Below are 18,377 nucleotides of genomic sequence, written 5' to 3'. Positions count from 1 at the left end.
GGGGAGTGCGATTTACGATCAAAACCTCTGACAATTCCGAGCAAAGAAGGATATTATTAGCGATGCTTCTGCCCGAAATGAAGGCTGATTGGTTGGGGCTAACAAGGGAAGGAACTAAAAGCTGAAGGCTATTAGCCAGGATTTTGGCAATGAAGTTATAGAGAAGGTTGCAGTGGGAGATAGGTCTGAAATCTGACATGGATGAAGCTCCCTCTTTCTTTGGGATAAGGCAAAGAAAGGTTTGGATGATCTTGGGGAGTTGGCTGGGGTTGAAAAAGAAGCTACGGATAGCTTTGATAAGGTCATCTTTGATGATATCCCAGCTGGCCGAGAAGAATCCCATACTGAATCCATCAAGGCCTGGAGCCCGGTTGGATTTATGATAAAGGACCGCTTTAAGGATTTCTTCCTCGGAGAGGATAGATTGGAGGGAATCAAGAGGGAGGAAGGGGCAAATTTATTGATGGGGCCAGGGGGGAGGGGGAAGAGCATAAGAGGGAGGAGAAAAAGGAAATGGCTTCCTTCTTATTGTCCTGGGTACCTGTTATGAACTTGTTGATAACATGCTGCACCCAAATTGGCATTCATTTTTTTATTTATTTTTTCAGCTATCTCAATGATATTCAAGAAGACAGAAATGATTATTCTGATCAATTTATTTAAGCATGTTAGAAGTAGGATTTTAATGGCTTCTTCCTATCCCTATTCGTTAAACTGCTTAGTAGTATTTGCATAAATACTTCTTTGTTAGGTGTTCTTTTTCTATTCCTTTAGACTTTGCGATCTTGACGTAGAGCCACCAAAAAATTCTCAAATAATAGGTTCTCATTCAGTCTTTGTTCTATCAATCAAGCTACTAGAATTCGAACTTAAATCCAGAATAGATTTTTGCAATGAATCCTGTCATCTTGCTGAACATTCTTTGGAGCTGTCTGAATATGGAGTTAACAATGCATGGCTGCATTTTAGCAGGGTCTTATGTGATTGCATTTTGGTAAGATTTTTTATTTTAGTGAGCAATGAGACGTTTGCCTTCATAACAGTGTTAGTTTTCTTTTTCACTTTTCTGCACCAAATTGAAACCTTGTCTATTGAACTGACGGGGAAATAAGGGTGTTTGGATCACTACTTTTGTTAAGTCATCCTTTTTTTCCAGTACACCAATAATGTGTTCTCACCCTTGTTCTGTAATAGTATGATTGACTTTGTTAGTTTCAAATTTTATCCTATGAGAGTATAATGATTGGTTGCCTTCCTCATCTTTCCATATTTTTCTTTTCTGTAGCTTGTACTCGTGCTAGCAATTTTTACTGTGCACTAATATACTTACAGTTATAGATTATAGAATAATGCTTCTTTTACTATTTGCTTGTATTGTGAAAGGTGCTGCATTTCCTTTCATGATTTACCATCTGAATATTCTCTTGATGGTAGATCATCGTTTAATACCTTTTTTTTTACCTTGTAGTTGTCCAGTGTTGGCCCACCACCTCTATGTAGAAATGTGCAGCCAAATCTGGCCATGTCGGGTGGGGATAGCTCTCCAAGATCAACTGCAAATGCTGTTGTTCAAGCCCCTCGAAGAAAGTTCATGGACGAAGGGAAACTACGAAAGGTTGACAACTTGGTTATATCTTTTCTATCGTCATTCTTAAGTTTGTTAAAACATCCGTGTCATTATTGTAGCTTATAATCATGTTTTCGAACTGTTAGGCCCTGGGATCAGTCCCATTCCGAACTTTTCAAGCTTCCCATCTTTTTTCTGTCTAGATTTTATTCAATAAGGTACATAACTGTTAGCTGGTGATTATGCGGACTAAGATTGGTCTTGAAGACTTGAACTGATAGGACATTTGAAAAGGAAAAACAAAGGATAAAATATTGACAGCTGACCCACCTTTTAATTAATTCTATATTTTCCTTTGGGAACCTTGACTGCAAAATAATGGAGTGCCCGATAGCAATCGCAATTTTTGCATACATGAAATTGCATTCATTTGGGGATAACTGAAATATTTAAGAGCAAGAAGAAGAGTGTGATGTGCTTCAACTACAGTTGTATTGGCCTTATGATGTAGGGAGATCTGGTAATAGAGAATATAATTCAATTCATCAGATCCGGGTCTGAGAAAAGGAACTTGGGAAGGATCAGATGTGTGCCAATTCTAGCCAAAACAAGTAGATGAAACAAGTGGCAGGTTTCTTTAGGCATGATGATTGAGATTGAAACCTAGGGAATTGAAACCTAGGGAATATGGATGAAGGTAGATTTGGTTCTGTGAACAAACTAGCAGCAAGTTTCTAGATTGTGATGGTTGTACTAGGAATTCCTAGTAGGATTAGGACTGGTCGCTAAAGGGCCTGGGGGTTTAGGGGGGGGGGGGGGGGGGTTGGTTTTGGGTGTTTTTTTTTTTTTTTTTTTTTTTTTTTTTTTTTTTTTTTTTTGTTTTTTTTTTTTTTTTTTTTTTTTTTTTTTTTTTTTTTTTTTTTGGGGGGGGGTTTGGTGGTTGTTGTTGGATGGTTGTTTTGGTTGTTTTTTTTTTTTTTTTTTTTTTTTTTTAATTTTTTTTTAGTGGGGGGGGGTTGGGGGGGGGGGGGGTTTTTTTTTGCTTTTGGAAAGGGGGTGTTTTTTTTTAAGGGGGGGTTTTGGTTTTTTTTGGATTTAAACCTTTGTTTTTACGGGTGGGGGGTAATTTTTTTCGAAAGGAAATCAAATTTTTTTTTTTTTTTTTTTATTGGATTAAATTTCCAATTCAAGGTTTTATGGTATCCGATGGGGGGGGGGGGGGGGGGGGGGGGGGGGGGGGGGGGGGGGGGGGGGGGGGGGGGGGGGGGGGGGGGGGGGGGGGGGGGGGGGGGGGGGGGGGGGGGGGGGGGGGGGGGGGGGGGGGGGGGGGGGGTGTGTGGGGGGTTGGGGGGGGGGGGGGGGGGGGGGGGGGGGGGGGGGGGGGGGGGGGGGGGGGGGGGGGGGGGGGGGGGGGGGGGGGGGGGGGGGGGGGGGGGGGGGGGGGGGGGGGGGGGGGGGGGGGGGGGGGGGGGGGGGGGGGGGGGGGGGGGGGGGGGGGGGGGGGGGGGGGGGGGGTAGGAATATGGATGAAGGTAGATTTGGTTCTGTGAACAAACTAGCAGCAAGTTTCTAGGATTGTGATGGTATATTGAAATTTGAACCCTAGAGAAGTATTTGTGTCAAGAGTGATCATAGAGGATCAAATTCATACAAGGAGATGAGCTGGAAGGATCAAGTCTGGAAGTTTCAGGAAAGGATTGGAAAGTGCTAAAAATCACCGAAATGGTGAAAACACAGTAATGGAAAAGGAAATAAAAAGTATCTCAATATTTTACATAAAATGCTATAAATTTTGTCTTGCAAAAGGTTTGGTTTAGTGCTTTAATTCAACCGTACATGCTTCAAATTTACTACTTTTCTTAATGAAATCCTTCTCTCACTTGGGAATGTCACCACCTACGGGTTCCTGCAAAAATACTCGAAAAAGGGATCAAAATGGGAAATTTTATCTTTTAAAATTGTTGGCCAATGTACCTACCACTTCCAGGCTTCCAGCACCACTTTCATCCTCTCCAAATCTCCTTCTTTTCAAGTTTTATGCAAAAAATAGGTGGTAAGGGTTCCAGCCCTTCAATTGGAGTTAGAGGTAGATGGAGCATTATAGACTGAACAATCAAAATATAGAACAGGGGTTTTGACATATATGATCCGATCCATTAAGTTGTCGGCCCATATAGCTGATCCACCATCCACTATTGCAGCTCGGTAAAGGCTGATCTTATAGTAGGCAATGTGTTGTGATGCAGATTTATCACCAAACTGGGATTCTTTGCTTAGAAATAAGTCTAGGGTTTGATTATATACATGTTGGGCCTTTGATCCCATGGGTTTTCAATGTAATAGGTCACTTTTATGGATCTAAAGTATGGGTAATTAGGTTGCATACGGGATTAGCTTCTATACTTAGTTTATTTTCATGTTTTAGTGTTTTAAATTGAACCGATCCAAAACTGGTTTGAACCAGTGGTTCAATTTAAGTGACTTGAGTCACCTTTATTTTATTTGTTAAATTATAATTTTGGGTCCACACCTCTCCACGAATTTGAGAGGCTGTGATTTGTAATAGAATCGGCTAGGGGCTCCTTAGTCTCCTAGTCTGATTAGGAATTTGGCTTTAGGCCTTTAATAAAAGCCATTCGTGGGGATCCTGTTTCCCCCATTGAATGTTTGAAAAATTATTCTAAGCTGCTGCTGCAACTTGTCTTCTCCATTGGAGTTTTGTCTTGTGGCTGATCAAGGTTGGTGGGATTGGTGTGTGATCCAATCGATACCCTTGCGCTGTGAAGCCCGGGTGGTTCCTTTGAAGCTCTCTTTTCAAGTTCTGATTTTTATTCAAACAAGCTGCTACCCAGGATTCTCTGCAACAACAATGAGTTTGAAGAATCCGCATCCCCTACAATTCTTCTTTTAATCCTCTCACAGCCCAAACCCTAAGATTCCCCCTTTTGTTTTCAATTTTCCCAATACCTAAATTCTGCCCAAACCAAACCAATCAGCCAAATCACACCAAACTTTGATGGAATTCTCCTCTCATACTAGGGAAAATTCGATCCAAGTTGCTCCCTCATCTGACGATCATAAACCCTAAAAATCCATCTTTTCCTCTTTTCAAAAACCCGAAACCCTAACCGTAACCTTGCTGCCGCTTCTAATTAAAAGGCCTAGACTTGTTAATACTTAACAAGACCTTCACTGGAAGACTCCCCTACATCAACTTAGCATAACCCTACCATCAAAACCTAGGTTCCATTAAACCCTAACCCTAATTTAACCAAAAACACCTATTTTGACATATTCAAATTACCCTGTTCATGGCAGATCCTGGTTATTAAACTCTATCCCTTGCATTCATTCTTGTTTCTTTTTCCTGGGTGTTTTTTTGGTTATGGTTTAATGAGCTAAATTTTTTTTTTCTTGGAAATATGTTTCATAAGGTCTTCTCAGTGTTGCATAATTTCTGGCATTTTTACCTTGTTTCTACAGTATTCAATAAACTTCCACGACTTTTGTGTACTTTCAAGGGCGCTGAAATTTAGTTCAAAACTGAAACCTTGATTCTCACATATAATGCTTTTCAGAATCTATTAGGTCCTCTGTTCATACCCTTGGGTTCCTTCCAGTCCTTTGTTTTCTACTTTTTTTTCCCCACATCTTCCTTCTATCTGAGCGGTTGGCTTTGTAAACTTGTATCTCCTGTATTTTCTGTTTCCCCTTGGTTTTATTATACCCTTAAGCTATTTGTCTTCTCCTTTCACCTAGCCATCAATTCTGTATCTTGGTTATGTCCTCGTCTTATTATCTGTTGTTGGACTTGAGTGCAGAATTCCCATCCATCCTCTGCTCGTGTTCGTTGCTCTCAGGTGCATGCTCATGTTCCTTGTATTTTTTGGACAATCTCATGTGTTTGTTCATCCTTTGTTTCTTTGGTCCTCTATACCTATGTTATCATCCATGATCATATCTCATCATATTCATGCCCCAGTGGGTTGTTTTAATTATTACAGAATACAGCATCTTGGGGTATATTTCAGTATCACATTAATTTTAGAGGCCTATATGTTTCTTAAATCTTCTGCGTTGATGAGTTTGTGCAGGTTTCAGGGAGGTTGTTTTCTGAATCTGGGCTTAGACGAAGTACAAGGCTTTCTGGAGAAGCAGCAGCTAGCTCAAACTCTAACATCATGCAGGCTGGAGTAAATGGACCCAATCATTCCTCCTCGAAATATCTTGGAGGAATTTCTTCATCATCATCATCGAAATTGAGTTCTGCAAGTCTTCGTTCTGTGACTGTTCGAAAGGGACAATCCTGGTCTAGCGAAAGTTTTGATGAAGGTTGATAAAATTTCCTGTAATTTTCTGGTCCCAATTCAGAAACAGTCCATCCTTTTTAATTCCCAATCATGCCTAGCATTTTTTTATATTTAAATGAATAAAACCACAATTTCTGAGTATTTTTAGGCATGCCAACATAATGTCCCTGTATTTCATCTTTTATTATGTTCGTAAGTTTTGTTTCAGTGGATGTTCTTTGACTGCAATTACTCTGCAGAAGTGAACAGGATTAAAATAGGAGGGATGGGGGAAGAAAAATAAATTCTGGCATCTGGAAATTATCCTTTTTCAACTGTAACTAATTCCATTTTATTGTTGGTACTTGGTAACTTGTAAGGAGTGATGGTTGGAGCTACATATTTAATTGGCACTCAGCTCTCGTGAGGAAATTTTTCCCTGATGATGCCCTTGGAAGGTCACTAATAGTAATCTAAACTCTAAAGGGTGTATTAAAAACATTACTCTCCAGCATTTTACCTTTTGTTAACCTACCACTACATGCTATGCATCTTGAGGGCATGAGCAGGGAAATGTATTGCAAATAACTCTCAGAAAATTGACCTGGTTTTCTTGATGTGCAAAAATGTATGAAAAGTCATGTCAGTGACAGTAAGGCAAGATGAAAGTAGCTATATTTAAATGTTAGAATGTTTAATTAGTTGCAATTCAGCATCGTCATAATGCATGTAACTGTTACAGCATGATTTGTCATCTGGAGCCCGTTAGATGCAATTCATCCATTAATGGGGTTATAGTTGACACGGCATCTAGGTGACCATGGCGTTGGAGGGGCCTGGACGCAAGGCGACCAAGGCGCCTACCTAGGCATCGGCAACGCCTTGACAACTATGAATGGGGCCTCCTGGAGTTCCTCATACTTTTCCTTTTAGACTGCCTGATATTTAATAACAATCATAGTTGTCACGGCAGCGGAGAGGGTCCAAATTCATGGCGACGCCAACTAGGCGACCAAGGCGCCTGGACGCCTAGGCGACACCTTGACAACTATTGACAATCCATGGTATCATATTGTGGGGAATCTAGAAATCTTTTTTACCTTAAATTGTGGATAGGAATACTCATTTTATATGCTCTGGCTCATTAGTTCTACTTTTGACCTTTTTATTTAGGTTCAATATTTAATGTTTCATCTGTTGGCCCCTAGTTTCAGATTTGATGGCATTTTTTGAATTTCATTAGTTCCAGGTTTTGGCCGAGGCTTGTACAACATTTTCTATTTCACTTAAATTTTGGCCAAAATCTGCTAATTTTACCACTTGGCATCATTTTTTACTACGCCAAAAACTGTAACTGAGATTGGTTTTTAATTTGCCTTGGATAGGATTGGCTTTTGGTCTTAGGCATGGGGTGGTTTTTGTTTAGGTGGAAGCCTATGCAGGCTGCTATGTTCTCACTGCAGCCGGCTGAGGTCAAGCCTGTGTATTTGGTTGTTTCTTTGATATGATTGCAAATAATCCTGTTTAGCTACTGTTACAAATGAATATTTTATTCTTTGCCTTTGTTCTGCTTATTGTTGCCTGAGGGCTCATTACTCTTCAGAACAATAGTAGTATCTCATGCTTCAACCTTACTTGCAGGGAAACGACCAGAGGTTTTTGCTGAAGCTCGCATGGATAATTCAGCAACAACTTCTTCTAGTGCATTTCCCTTGGGGGACGATAGATCTCTTGAACGGGAGCAAAAGAGCATGTTAATGGGTGGGGCTATCACAAATGGTTCAAGAGTTGCAAGTGGTGTATCAGAGCTACTTGCCCTCCTGAGGACTCTTGGAGAAGGCTACAGGCTTTCCTGTATGTATAGGTGCCAGGTATTTCAGTGTGACTTTTGAAAACAAATGAGTGAACATTATATGTAAATGCATCTGGACTTGATTTTTGGGAGCACTTTTTAATGTGGGAACAGGATGCTCTGGATGTTTTTCTGAAGCTTTCTCACAAGCAGTACAATACAGGATGGGTACTTTCCCAGGTAATTTTGGTTTTGCATATTCTCTTCTCCCTTCTGTCGCACACACACGAAAAAATGAGCATTATGTCCTGTTGTGATTATTAGATGCTGTCTGAATCGTGACTGAATGGAAATACTAAGCAAGACAGAAACTTATGATCCCCATCCCTTGTCAGGCCTATGCACTTCAGTGCATCTAAGTTTTGATAAGTTTTTTTTTTTTTTTTTTTTTTTTTTTCTCTCCCTTACTTCAGACATGGGAATGTCCACTTCTGGGGATCCAGAACAGTCCCTCTTATGATAGTTGATGGTTTTGGAGCCTAAAAGATGTTTTTCCTACTAGAAAGGGCCAAAGAAGAAATCTGGAAGTATTATTTTCTTCACATATTTGGCTTTAACCCTAAATCATCTATAATTACTTATTGCTGATTTATGTTCTGTTCATTAAACACATTAGTTTCTTTTGATGGCAATTCAGGGTTGAAACTTTGTCATTATGATTTTCAATCAGAAATTTTTTATTGATTATCCCCTTCTCTGGGAAAAAAGGGTGCAACTAGAGTGGATTAATTTCACATTTTATTGCATCTGCATCCTCATATGGTTCTTTGTTTTAAACATGTACCAATTTTACTGTATACTTAAATACTTGGCTCTTCAATACTAGTTAATGTTCAATGCAGGTAGGAAAAGCATATTTTGAGCTGGTGGATTATCTAGAAGCTGATCAAGCCTTTACTCTTGCGCGCCGAGCAGCACCTTATATTCTAGAAGGAATGGATTTATACTCTACAGTTCTTTATGTGAGTTTCTTTTGAACGGTTTTGATGACCCATAAGCTAATTAAACGTTGCTTGGCCATGCATGTATTTATATTCTTTTGTATTGATAGCTGTATTTGGTACTGCATGATATTTTCATATTCGGTTGGGTATCCTACTGCATTTTCAGTTATGTTGTACTCTTGAAAACCTAGGGTGGAGGAAAAAAATTCTGGTGAAAGAAACGATTTTCATCACGATCATCTTCATCTTATTATTATTTATGTACATGTTATTACTGTTAGAGTTTATGTTGTAGGGGGTACTTTAGTCACTAGATTACTGTAATGTCATATTGAGTTGTAATTTTTATCCTTTTTATCTTTTTACTTTTTACCTCCCTAGGGAGGCACATGTAATTTCAAGGAATGTTTAATGGACAATATAGGGGAGAGAATTCGATTCTCTCTCCCGACGGTTCTCTTTCTCAATTCTTCTCCTTCTTCCTTCTTCCTCCTATCTTCTCAGCTCCTTTTTCGTTGGTGGAATCAATCCATACCTGGTTTCTAACTATTACTGGATCTCATGGATCTCATTAAGGGAAAGCTTTCCTAAATGGCCTGAATTACCCAACCAGCCCCATCCCTCCAGTTACAAAGAAGGTTGCCAGACGAGGAATGCCAGACAAATGAACAAATTTCCCTTTTTTTGTGGGAGGGGGGCGGGGGGGGGGGGCAGCGGGAGAGCAGGATCTCTCCATGGCCATGTAGGACTCCAGCTGGAACATGAATTTTGTGGTCCTATTGTTCATAAAAGGCTCTGGTCATGTGCCAAGTTTCAGCTTAATGTATTTCACCATGCAAATAAATAGAAATTCAGAAAAATTGAAAATGTCAACTTGTCCTAGAAATCAGTTGAGACTGTTGAACTTCAAGGAGGAATGTCAATACAGGGGTAATAAAAGATTAAGGTGGCTCTGAAATTTGACAAGTGGCTAATCCAGATACTGACCTATCTACCATCCATCACCACTAACAACAAATGACAAAGAAACACAACAAAGGAGAAACTCATAAGACATTCCTTTGGGAAACCCAAAGAGAAAAGATATGATTATGATCTTACCGGTTACTAACCTATATATGCATCCTCTTTACAGATGCTGACTTTAATGAGTGCATCTGATATGGAGTTGTTGCTGTTGCCTTAGCCTGGTTGGACAGACATGACCCACTTTGAAGGCCTAAATCAAGAACTGGTCCTAAACCAGTTTTCTTATCTGGCAAGGGCGGGTAGACCATATAGGATGCAATCTTTATTTTATATGGGTGGGTAGACTACTTAGGATCTCTTTTGGTAGTTTCCACTTTCCATATTGGATACATTGCCTAGATTGTTTAGTTTCTGTTTTAGTTGGATTTCTATTATCATGTAAGGGAGTTTTTCTTTATATTACCTATGTAATACGTTAAAGAGTAGAATTAGAATGGATGAATGGAGTTTTGAGTTGTTGGATACGTAGTGCTTGGTGTAGCACTCATAGGCTATTTGGTGTAGCCTAGGAAGCTATCACGCCAGGACCAATTCTGGTAGAGAATATTGGATAGGTGCAGCCCTGACTCCCATTGGTTGCCAACCGTTGGAGTCCCACCTAGGCCACAATCGAAGGAGTCCCACCTTGATCCCGTTTGAGTCTCACAAACCTTCTTGCAGCTCACAAGGAAAAACTCTTAACGAAAGCAGTAGAAATATTTCAGATTTTCTTGAATTCTTAGATGATTGATTGAGTGCTCTCCCATGATTTTAATTTATAGATGGAGGCTGAGCCTCAATTGATTACATCCTAGTCAGCATTTGCAATTTCCAAACAAAGGGAAGAATTCCAAAAGGCTGGATACATGAACAACTAAAACATTAAATGGTCTTTTGAAACTCCCAAGACATGGGTGGAGGATTCCAAAGACAATAACTATTTAGCTAGGAAAACTAAAAGACTAATCAATACTACCTAGGAAAGTAAAACCCATTACATTAATTAACCTAGGAATGAACTAGGTTAATGAAAATAAGCTACTATTAAGCCTAATCCCGTATGCCTTCCTTGAACCCACATTTTAGGCCCATTAAAGTGGGCCCATTACCAAAAAAAGCACATGGAATCAAAGGCCCAATGCATACATAACCCCACCCAAGGCTTATTTCCAATAAAATAAGCCCATTATGTGACTTATCTGCATTCAGTGCTTGTGTGTGGTGAGTTGCTGACCTGGTCGACAAGTTCCTTTTCTCTTTTCTCTTTGAAACGATTCCCTTCTCTCATTGAGTTCACCATCAGGAGTTGCTTGATCTTGGATTCACAGCTAAACGAGGTTTTCAACGATGAGCTAGAGACCATTATCTCCTAAATAAATTTGGCAGATGCCACAGATCTCTTGGACCTCCTCCATGCATTTCACAGCTACTATGGAGTCTCCTTTACCACTAATGGCAGTGCCTGCATCAAATATCGTTTTATTTTGCTTGTGTTGGTGAAACCTAGTTATCACTTGGTGCCTTAGTGAGTTGCGTCAGGATGCCAATGCACCTAGTTGTTTTCTACCTAATTCTCGTAGCTTTTTTGTGCAAATTAAAGTATAGGAGCAATGCTAGTGTAGATGATTGTCATATTGAGGTGATGTATATTACTTAGCTCTATTACATCAGATACTCGGTACCCTGAGCATACCTTGTAAAATTACTAATACTGTACTTGCCATATTTGATGGTTCCGGTCCATTTGACCTTGATCTAAATACATCTATGTTTTACTAAATGTCAATATTCCTCTTTTACAGCATTTGAAGGAAGAGATGAAGCTAAGCTACCTTGCTCAAGAGCTGATTTCAATTGATCGTTTAGCTCCTCAATCTTGGTATGTTCTTCCAAGTTAAAATCAATTACATACCGTTTAATTCTGCACAATTATTTGTTACTAGCTTTGTACTTCACTTTCAAATTCCAACATTCTGTGGCCTTGTGTTTTTACAAGGTGGAACTTCTTACCTTTCTTCTTTCTTTATTTTCTTTGATGGGAAAAACAGTTGTTTTTTAACTTCTTACTTTTCTTCTTTTTGTTAGTTTTGTATTTCAAACCTATGAAACGAACAATAGTTACTGTCTTTCTCCATTGCTTTTAAAGAGCACACGTATGCTCTGGCCAGTTACAGAGTACTACCCTATTGCCAACAAACATGAATTTTTCTTTTTATATTTCACTGTAGTAAGTCTTATGGTTTGGACTCCTTGAAAAAATTACTGCCATATTTTTCTCACCAAACATTCGGAGATAGGATTATATCTATCAAGCTTGTGTTGGAGAAAGAGGTTGTCAATATAATTAGCACTTACGCACCTCAAGTAGGATTGGATGAAAGTAGTAAGTTACAATTTTGGGAACACATGGATGGATTAGTACAAGGTTTTCGTTAAGGAGAAAAGATTATTATAGGGGGGTGACCTGAATGGACATGTTAGGAAAGATCGTAGAGGCTATGAAGGTGTACATGGAGATATGGTTTTGGAGAGAGGAATGAGGAGGGGATCTCAATTTTAGATTTTTCTGTGGCTTATGATTTATCCATTGTGAACATTTACTTTGAAAAGAGAGGAGCATTTAGTAACCTTCAAAAGTGGACATCATAGTAGCCAAATAGATTTCTTGCTATCTAGAAGGTCTGATAGATTGTTATGTAAGGACTGTAAGGTTATACCAGGGGAGAGCTCAACCACACAACATAGATTAGTGGTTATGGATATGTGCCTCACTACACAGAATTGTAAGGTGAGCTTATTTGCCCCAGGATAAGGTGGTGGAGCTTAAAAGGAGATACTTTGAAATCATTTACTAATGAAGTAGTCAAACGAGGAAAGTGGGACTTTGAGGGAGATACTAATACGATGTGGAATGAGATGACTACTTGTATTAAGAAGGTTGTTAAAGATGTTCTAGGCGAATCGAAAGGAAAACGCCATTCTTCTAGAGAGACTACTTGGTGGTGGGATGATGAGGTTCAAATAACCATTAAGACTAAGAAAGCTAGTTTTAAGACATGGCAAAGGACTAAGGATGTAGAGGATTATAAAAATGTATAAATTGGCCAGAAATGTAGCTAAGAAGATTGTGGGAAAAGCAAGGGCAAGGAAACATGAATATCTTTATAACAATCTGAGCATAAAGGAAGGGGAGAAAACTATTTAAAAGATAGCTAAAGTGAGGGAAAGGAAGAGTAGAGATTTCGACCATGTTAGATGTATTAAAAGTGAAGATGGTAAAGTACTAATAAGGGATGAGGACATTAAGAAGAGATGGTAAGATTATTTCTGCAGCCTACTAAATGAATAAACTTCGAGTAATAGTATTCCGGAAGACTGCATTATCCATCAAGACACGACATGTTGTAGATATATACAAAGAATTAGGGTGTCTGAAGTAAAAGAAGCTTTAAAGAGGATGAAAGTGGGCAACAAGGCCCAGATGAGATCCCAATAGAAGTGTGGAAGAGCTTAGGAAGCTGTGGTTTATCTTGGCTAACCAAGCTATTTAATAAGCTTATGAACACAAGGAAAATGCCAAATGAATGGAGGAGAAGCATAATGGTTTCAATTTACAAAAATAAATGTGATATTCAGAGCTACAATAACTATAGAGGCATAAAAGTAATGAGTCATACTATGAAATTATGGGAGAGGGTATTGAAACCCACTTGAAATAAGAAACTACTGTATTATGAAGAACCAATTTGGTTTTATGCCAGGAAGATCCACGACAGAAGCTATTTACCTAATTAGGAGACTTATGGAAAGATTTAGAGATTGCAAGATGGATCTCCATATGGTTTTTATTGACTTAGAAAAAGTTTATGACAGAGTCCCTGGAGAGTTAATCTGGCAAGTACTATAGAAAAGTGTTTCAATTAAATATGTGGACATAATTAAAGATATGTATGATGGTGCGGTGACAAGTGTAAGAACTTTGGGGGGCCAAGGTAGTGAATTCCCAATTACAATTGGGTTACATCAAGGATCAGTTTTAAGCCCTTATTTGTTTGCGCTTATCATGGATGATTTAACCAGAGACATTCAAGATGAGATTCCTTGGTGTATGCTTTTTGGTAATGATATTGTTTTGGTGGATGAGACAAAAGCATGGATTAACGCCAAGTTAGAGTTATGGAGAACAACTTTGGAATTAAAAGATTTTAAGATAAGTAGAACGAAGACGGAGTATATGGTGTGTAACTTTGGTTACACTACGACGGATAATGAGGTGGTGAAAATTGATGAGAGGGAGATTCCGCAAAGTGATTATTTTAGATATCTTGGCTTAATCATAAATAAAGAAGGTGATATAGAGGATGATGTTTCATAGAGAATTAAAATAGGATGGATGAAATGGAGAGGTGCATCAGGAGTGTTGTGTGATTGGCATATTCCCTTAAAACTTAAAAGAAAAATTTTATAGGACAATCATACGACCAGCTATGATGTATGGTGCAGAATGCTGGACAGTTAATAAGCATCACATAGATAAACTCAGCGTGGTTGAGATGAGGATGCTGAGATGGATGAGTTGCAAAACTAGGAAGGATAAAGTAAGGAATGATTATATTAGGGCTGGTCTGGGAGTAGCTCTGATACATGATCCTGCTACGAGAAAGTAGTTTGAGGTGGCATGACCATGTTCAATGGAGGCCTTTAGATGCTCTAGTACGGAGGAGTGATATGATTCAGGTTGAAGGAACTAAAAGAGTCAGGGGCAAACCTAAAATGACCTTAGTAGAAGTGGTGAGGAAAGACATGAATTGCTTACTTATACCAAGTATGACCTCGAATAGAGTTGATTGAAGGGCAAGGATCCATGTAGCCAACCCCATTGAGATAAGGCTGAGTTGTTGTGGTATTTGAGTCTGATGCTAGTGGAGAATTTTAAAAATATCTTGAAAATAAAATTATGCCAAGAGGAATATAATCTATCAGTTGAAAATTTTGATTCTTTTCCAGTATGTTAATTATGAGTTAGCCTTCGATGACTTTTTTAAACTGCTTGTAAGATTCTGAGGGAAACATCTTCATTTCATACTTTATTTTTTAATGCCATGGAAAATTCACTTCCCCCCCCCCCGGGGATCTTCTCTGATGCAATTGGCATGCAGGTGTGCAATAGGAAACTGCTATAGCTTGCAGAAAGATCATGAAACTGCTCTGAAAAATTTTCAGCGTGCTGTTAATCTCAATTCAAGATTTGCATATGCCCATACCCTATGTGGCCATGAGTAAGGGACTCACCTTCTTCTTTACAATTTCATAGTTGCAATTAAGAATCCTAATTGTGCTTGGTCCAGAAAAATATTTCTGGTTACTCCATGTTATTAACTTCTGTATCTTTTGGCTTTATGTCCTTAGCACTATATTCTGTCCATTAACAGGTATGTAGCCTTAGAAGATTTTGAGAATGGAATAAAGAGCTATCAGAGTTCCCTTAGAATAGATGCAAGACACTATAACTCGTGGTATGGTCTTGGGATGGTATATCTTCGCCAGGAGAAGTTTGAGTTTGCCGAGCATCACTTTCGAAAGGCTTTCCAAATCAATCCACGGTCATCTGTTATCATGTGTTATCTAGGGACAGCTGCACATGCTTTAAAGGTTGGCCTTATGCTCTATTAACTGTAATGTTCCAACAAAGTTGCATTCTTCTCCTGAAAAACACATATAGTACTTCTTAGTTTTTGCTATAGTGCACTCTTCAGTAATTGTTCTGTTTAGCGTTTGTGTTTCTTTCATCTTACAGAGAAGTGAGGAAGCCTTGAGGATGATGGAGAAAGCCATTCTTGCTGATAGGAAGAATCCACTTCCCATGTATCAGAAAGCCAACATACTTTATAGTCTTGAAAAATTAGATGAAGCTTTGAAGGTTCTAGAGGAGCTTAAAGAGTATGCCCCTCGTGAAAGCAGTGTCTATGCATTGATGGGTAAGATCTATAAGCGGCTTAATATGCATGACAGAGCCATGCTTCATTTTGGACTTGCCTTGGATTTAAAACCATCTGCAGCTGATGTTGCTACAATTAAGGTACCTCACTCATACTCGTCCCTTATATTGCTGCAATGAGCACAATTGAAGATAGATAGAGTAGTTTCACTCAAGTTGTTGGACACACTCTTTTCATTAATCTGATGTTGTCTACTGCAACATAAATTTTGAAAAGATGGGACCACTCAATCCCTATGTAAACATGCCTTTTGAGGCTGGAATTTCCAGTTTTTGTCATTTTTATCTTGACTTCCATTCTGAAATTAATTAAATGCTTACCAAGGTGTAATGAGTACTCAATTGTCACTGATCTGCTGTTGTTGTTGTAAAGCACACAACTGCAGAAACACATGGATAAGAAGGGTTTCTGTTTACACTTACACCTCTAGCAGGTGGACACATTTTGATAATCCAACATCTACCCATTAATTTCACTAATGTCTAAATTTATTATTTTTCAACATCTGACCCAATTCACCGAGTTAGTATCTATCTTGATACCCCAATCCAAGCCTTGAAACAAGCCTATTTTCCACAACCACTGGTGAGTCTTCATCTCTCCCCATCTCTACCAATCTTCTGCCAATCTTGTTTTCTCCTTCCGAAAAAAAAGGGCATACCCAGTGCACGAGGCTCCCACCACTGCGGGGTCTGGGGAGGGTCATAATGTACTCAGCCTTACCCCCACTTCGCGGAGAGACTGTTTTCTCCTTCCCAATAGAGTATAAATGAATCTCAGTGTGTTGTTTAACCCTCTCACTTTACAGGCTTAGACGAATGCATAATGTCACCTCTCACAGTAACAGTATAGAGAAATGCATATTTTAACCATGATTTTAGACTGAATTTAAGCTTCCTTGGTTACCTGAGCAGAAAAGTGTCACCTTGGTTGTCACATTTTTTGAGATGAGTTAGCCACTTCAGTGGAATGATCACTTTTGCTGCTCATACCAGCTAAAATCGTTATGAACCATCTGGATCGAGGAAATGGCTCTTACAAACTGTTAGATATTAAATACTATAAAGTAGTTCTGGATTGGATGCCTTATATTCTGTTCCATCCCTATATTTTTTTTAATTCCAAGCCTTTTCTATATTCATACAATATTCTTTGTTTTGGCTGTATTGTATTGTTGTACTTTTCAAATGACAGAGATTACAATGGGATATAAGATATAATAAATCATTTGGGATTAATGTTTATGCATATGCTATATACATATAGTGGTAGAAGGCTTCGGAAAGTAATCGTTATACAATGGAGTAAACAATTAACAGGAGCCTATAATGTGAATACGAAATGACCATGTTGGCTGGTAAGACTTGCTACTCTGTCGCACAAACACTGTCCTGTTTTGGGGTGTTCACTGTCCCGTCATAATTGTCCAGTCGCAAACCACGGGAGCACCTAGTGCCCAGTGGACAGAATGAGGATGATTAGACTAGGCTGCCCTTGCCCAATTACCCTCTTTTTAAAATTTCCACTTCCCTCCAATACCTGTTGCCATGGTATAAAGTTATTCTTCATTCAACATCTACCACAAGCTATGGTTGAGTTCGTACTTCTGCAATGTGGCAGATACTGGAACCACCACCAGGCACCAACCCACCTGTTGAAGCACCACAACAGAATTCTAATTCACCGCAGAACTTGAGGAAGCAAAGCATTTTTTTATTGATAAAACCATGGGGGCTCTACGGGCTTACAACCTTTAAATAGAAAAAGTGTACATACAATAGGAAAGGAAAGTGTACTTGAAATAGGAAAGAAAGAAATAGGAAACTCCATCCATAATAGGAATAGATGTCCCTTATAACTAAAACTCTATCCAAAGTAGGAATAGGACTTCTATTCAGGCAAGACTCTATCCTATCTTAACAAGCAAGGAAATAACAGTTAATAAAATAAAACACTCGAACTAAATTAATAAAGTAAATCCTGTATTCCTACCTATTATCCATAATTTAGGCCCATTAAAGTGGCCCATTACAAAGAAAACCCGTTGGACCAAATGCCCAACACATATATAACCCAACCAATGCTTATTTCTAATAAAATAAACCCATTTAAGTGATTTATCTGCATCAGTATGGCATTACACTGGGGGATAAACGATTGGATTTGGGTCGGAAATTTAAATATGGTCTATCCAAACCATCTCCTAGGTATCCAATGACAAATTTATCATTTGATCTTTCCACGTGATGGAATTTGGTGTCCCGAGTCTCCCGATCAGGAACCCCCTTACCTGGTCAACCAGGGAAACTCTTGCCTAGTAATTATATGTAGGACAATATTAGAAAGCTAACTTTGGTAGTTGGTGCAGGATACAGTAGGTAATTTTTTCTTTAAAACGGACAGTCTTCATGTAACAGATTGAGACATCTTTTCAAAGAGAACAGTCTTCCACCTTCTATATGAAGTCATGGCCACTTAAACCTCTTTATTTACCATATGTAGCTGATGTTATATCCTTTTATATCATCTGCTAAAATACTTATAAAAGTTCAAGTACAGTGTGATATGAAGCTAGACATGTCAAAATTTAATCAAGAATTTAATATCAAACTGGAGGGAGAGGATTCCTTGAGATACCAGTGTGGGGAGGAATCTGCACGCCACACCAATGGAGGTGCGGAGAATGGTATCATCCACAGGGGGGGGCACATAGTCAGA

At 39.0% G+C, this 18,377-nt stretch overlaps 1 protein-coding gene across 7 annotated transcripts in view; it reads left to right on the top strand.

Moving 5' to 3' along the window:
- The window catches only part of LOC122654566 (cell division cycle protein 27 homolog B), a 46,607-nt gene that overhangs the window by 27,440 nt on the left and 790 nt on the right, over window positions 1-18,377 (top strand). Inside the window, exons 7-17 of one of the 7 annotated variants that reach the window (XM_043848707.1) lie at window positions 1,469-1,615; window positions 5,389-5,427; window positions 5,662-5,899; window positions 7,498-7,727; window positions 7,823-7,888; window positions 8,551-8,670; window positions 11,463-11,539; window positions 14,820-14,939; window positions 15,093-15,312; window positions 15,458-15,606; window positions 15,663-15,742. In XM_043848707.1, the coding sequence (XP_043704642.1) occupies window positions 1,469-1,615; window positions 5,389-5,427; window positions 5,662-5,899; window positions 7,498-7,727; window positions 7,823-7,888; window positions 8,551-8,670; window positions 11,463-11,539; window positions 14,820-14,939; window positions 15,093-15,312; window positions 15,458-15,606; window positions 15,663-15,669 (1,413 nt within the window). In that variant the 3' untranslated portion in view covers window positions 15,670-15,742. Of the gene's footprint in view, window positions 1-1,468; window positions 1,616-5,388; window positions 5,428-5,661; window positions 5,900-7,497; window positions 7,728-7,822; window positions 7,889-8,550; window positions 8,671-11,462; window positions 11,540-14,819; window positions 14,946-15,091; window positions 15,313-15,457; window positions 15,743-18,377 lie in introns of those variants that run through there. The other 6 variants (XM_043848705.1, XM_043848703.1, XM_043848706.1 and 3 more) reach the window with 6 other exon arrangements.

This window comes from Telopea speciosissima, chromosome 3 (genome assembly GCF_018873765.1).
Source record: "Telopea speciosissima isolate NSW1024214 ecotype Mountain lineage chromosome 3, Tspe_v1, whole genome shotgun sequence".
Classification (NCBI taxonomy): Eukaryota; Viridiplantae; Streptophyta; class Magnoliopsida; order Proteales; family Proteaceae; genus Telopea; species Telopea speciosissima.
This window is presented reverse-complemented; position numbering and strand designations above follow the sequence as displayed.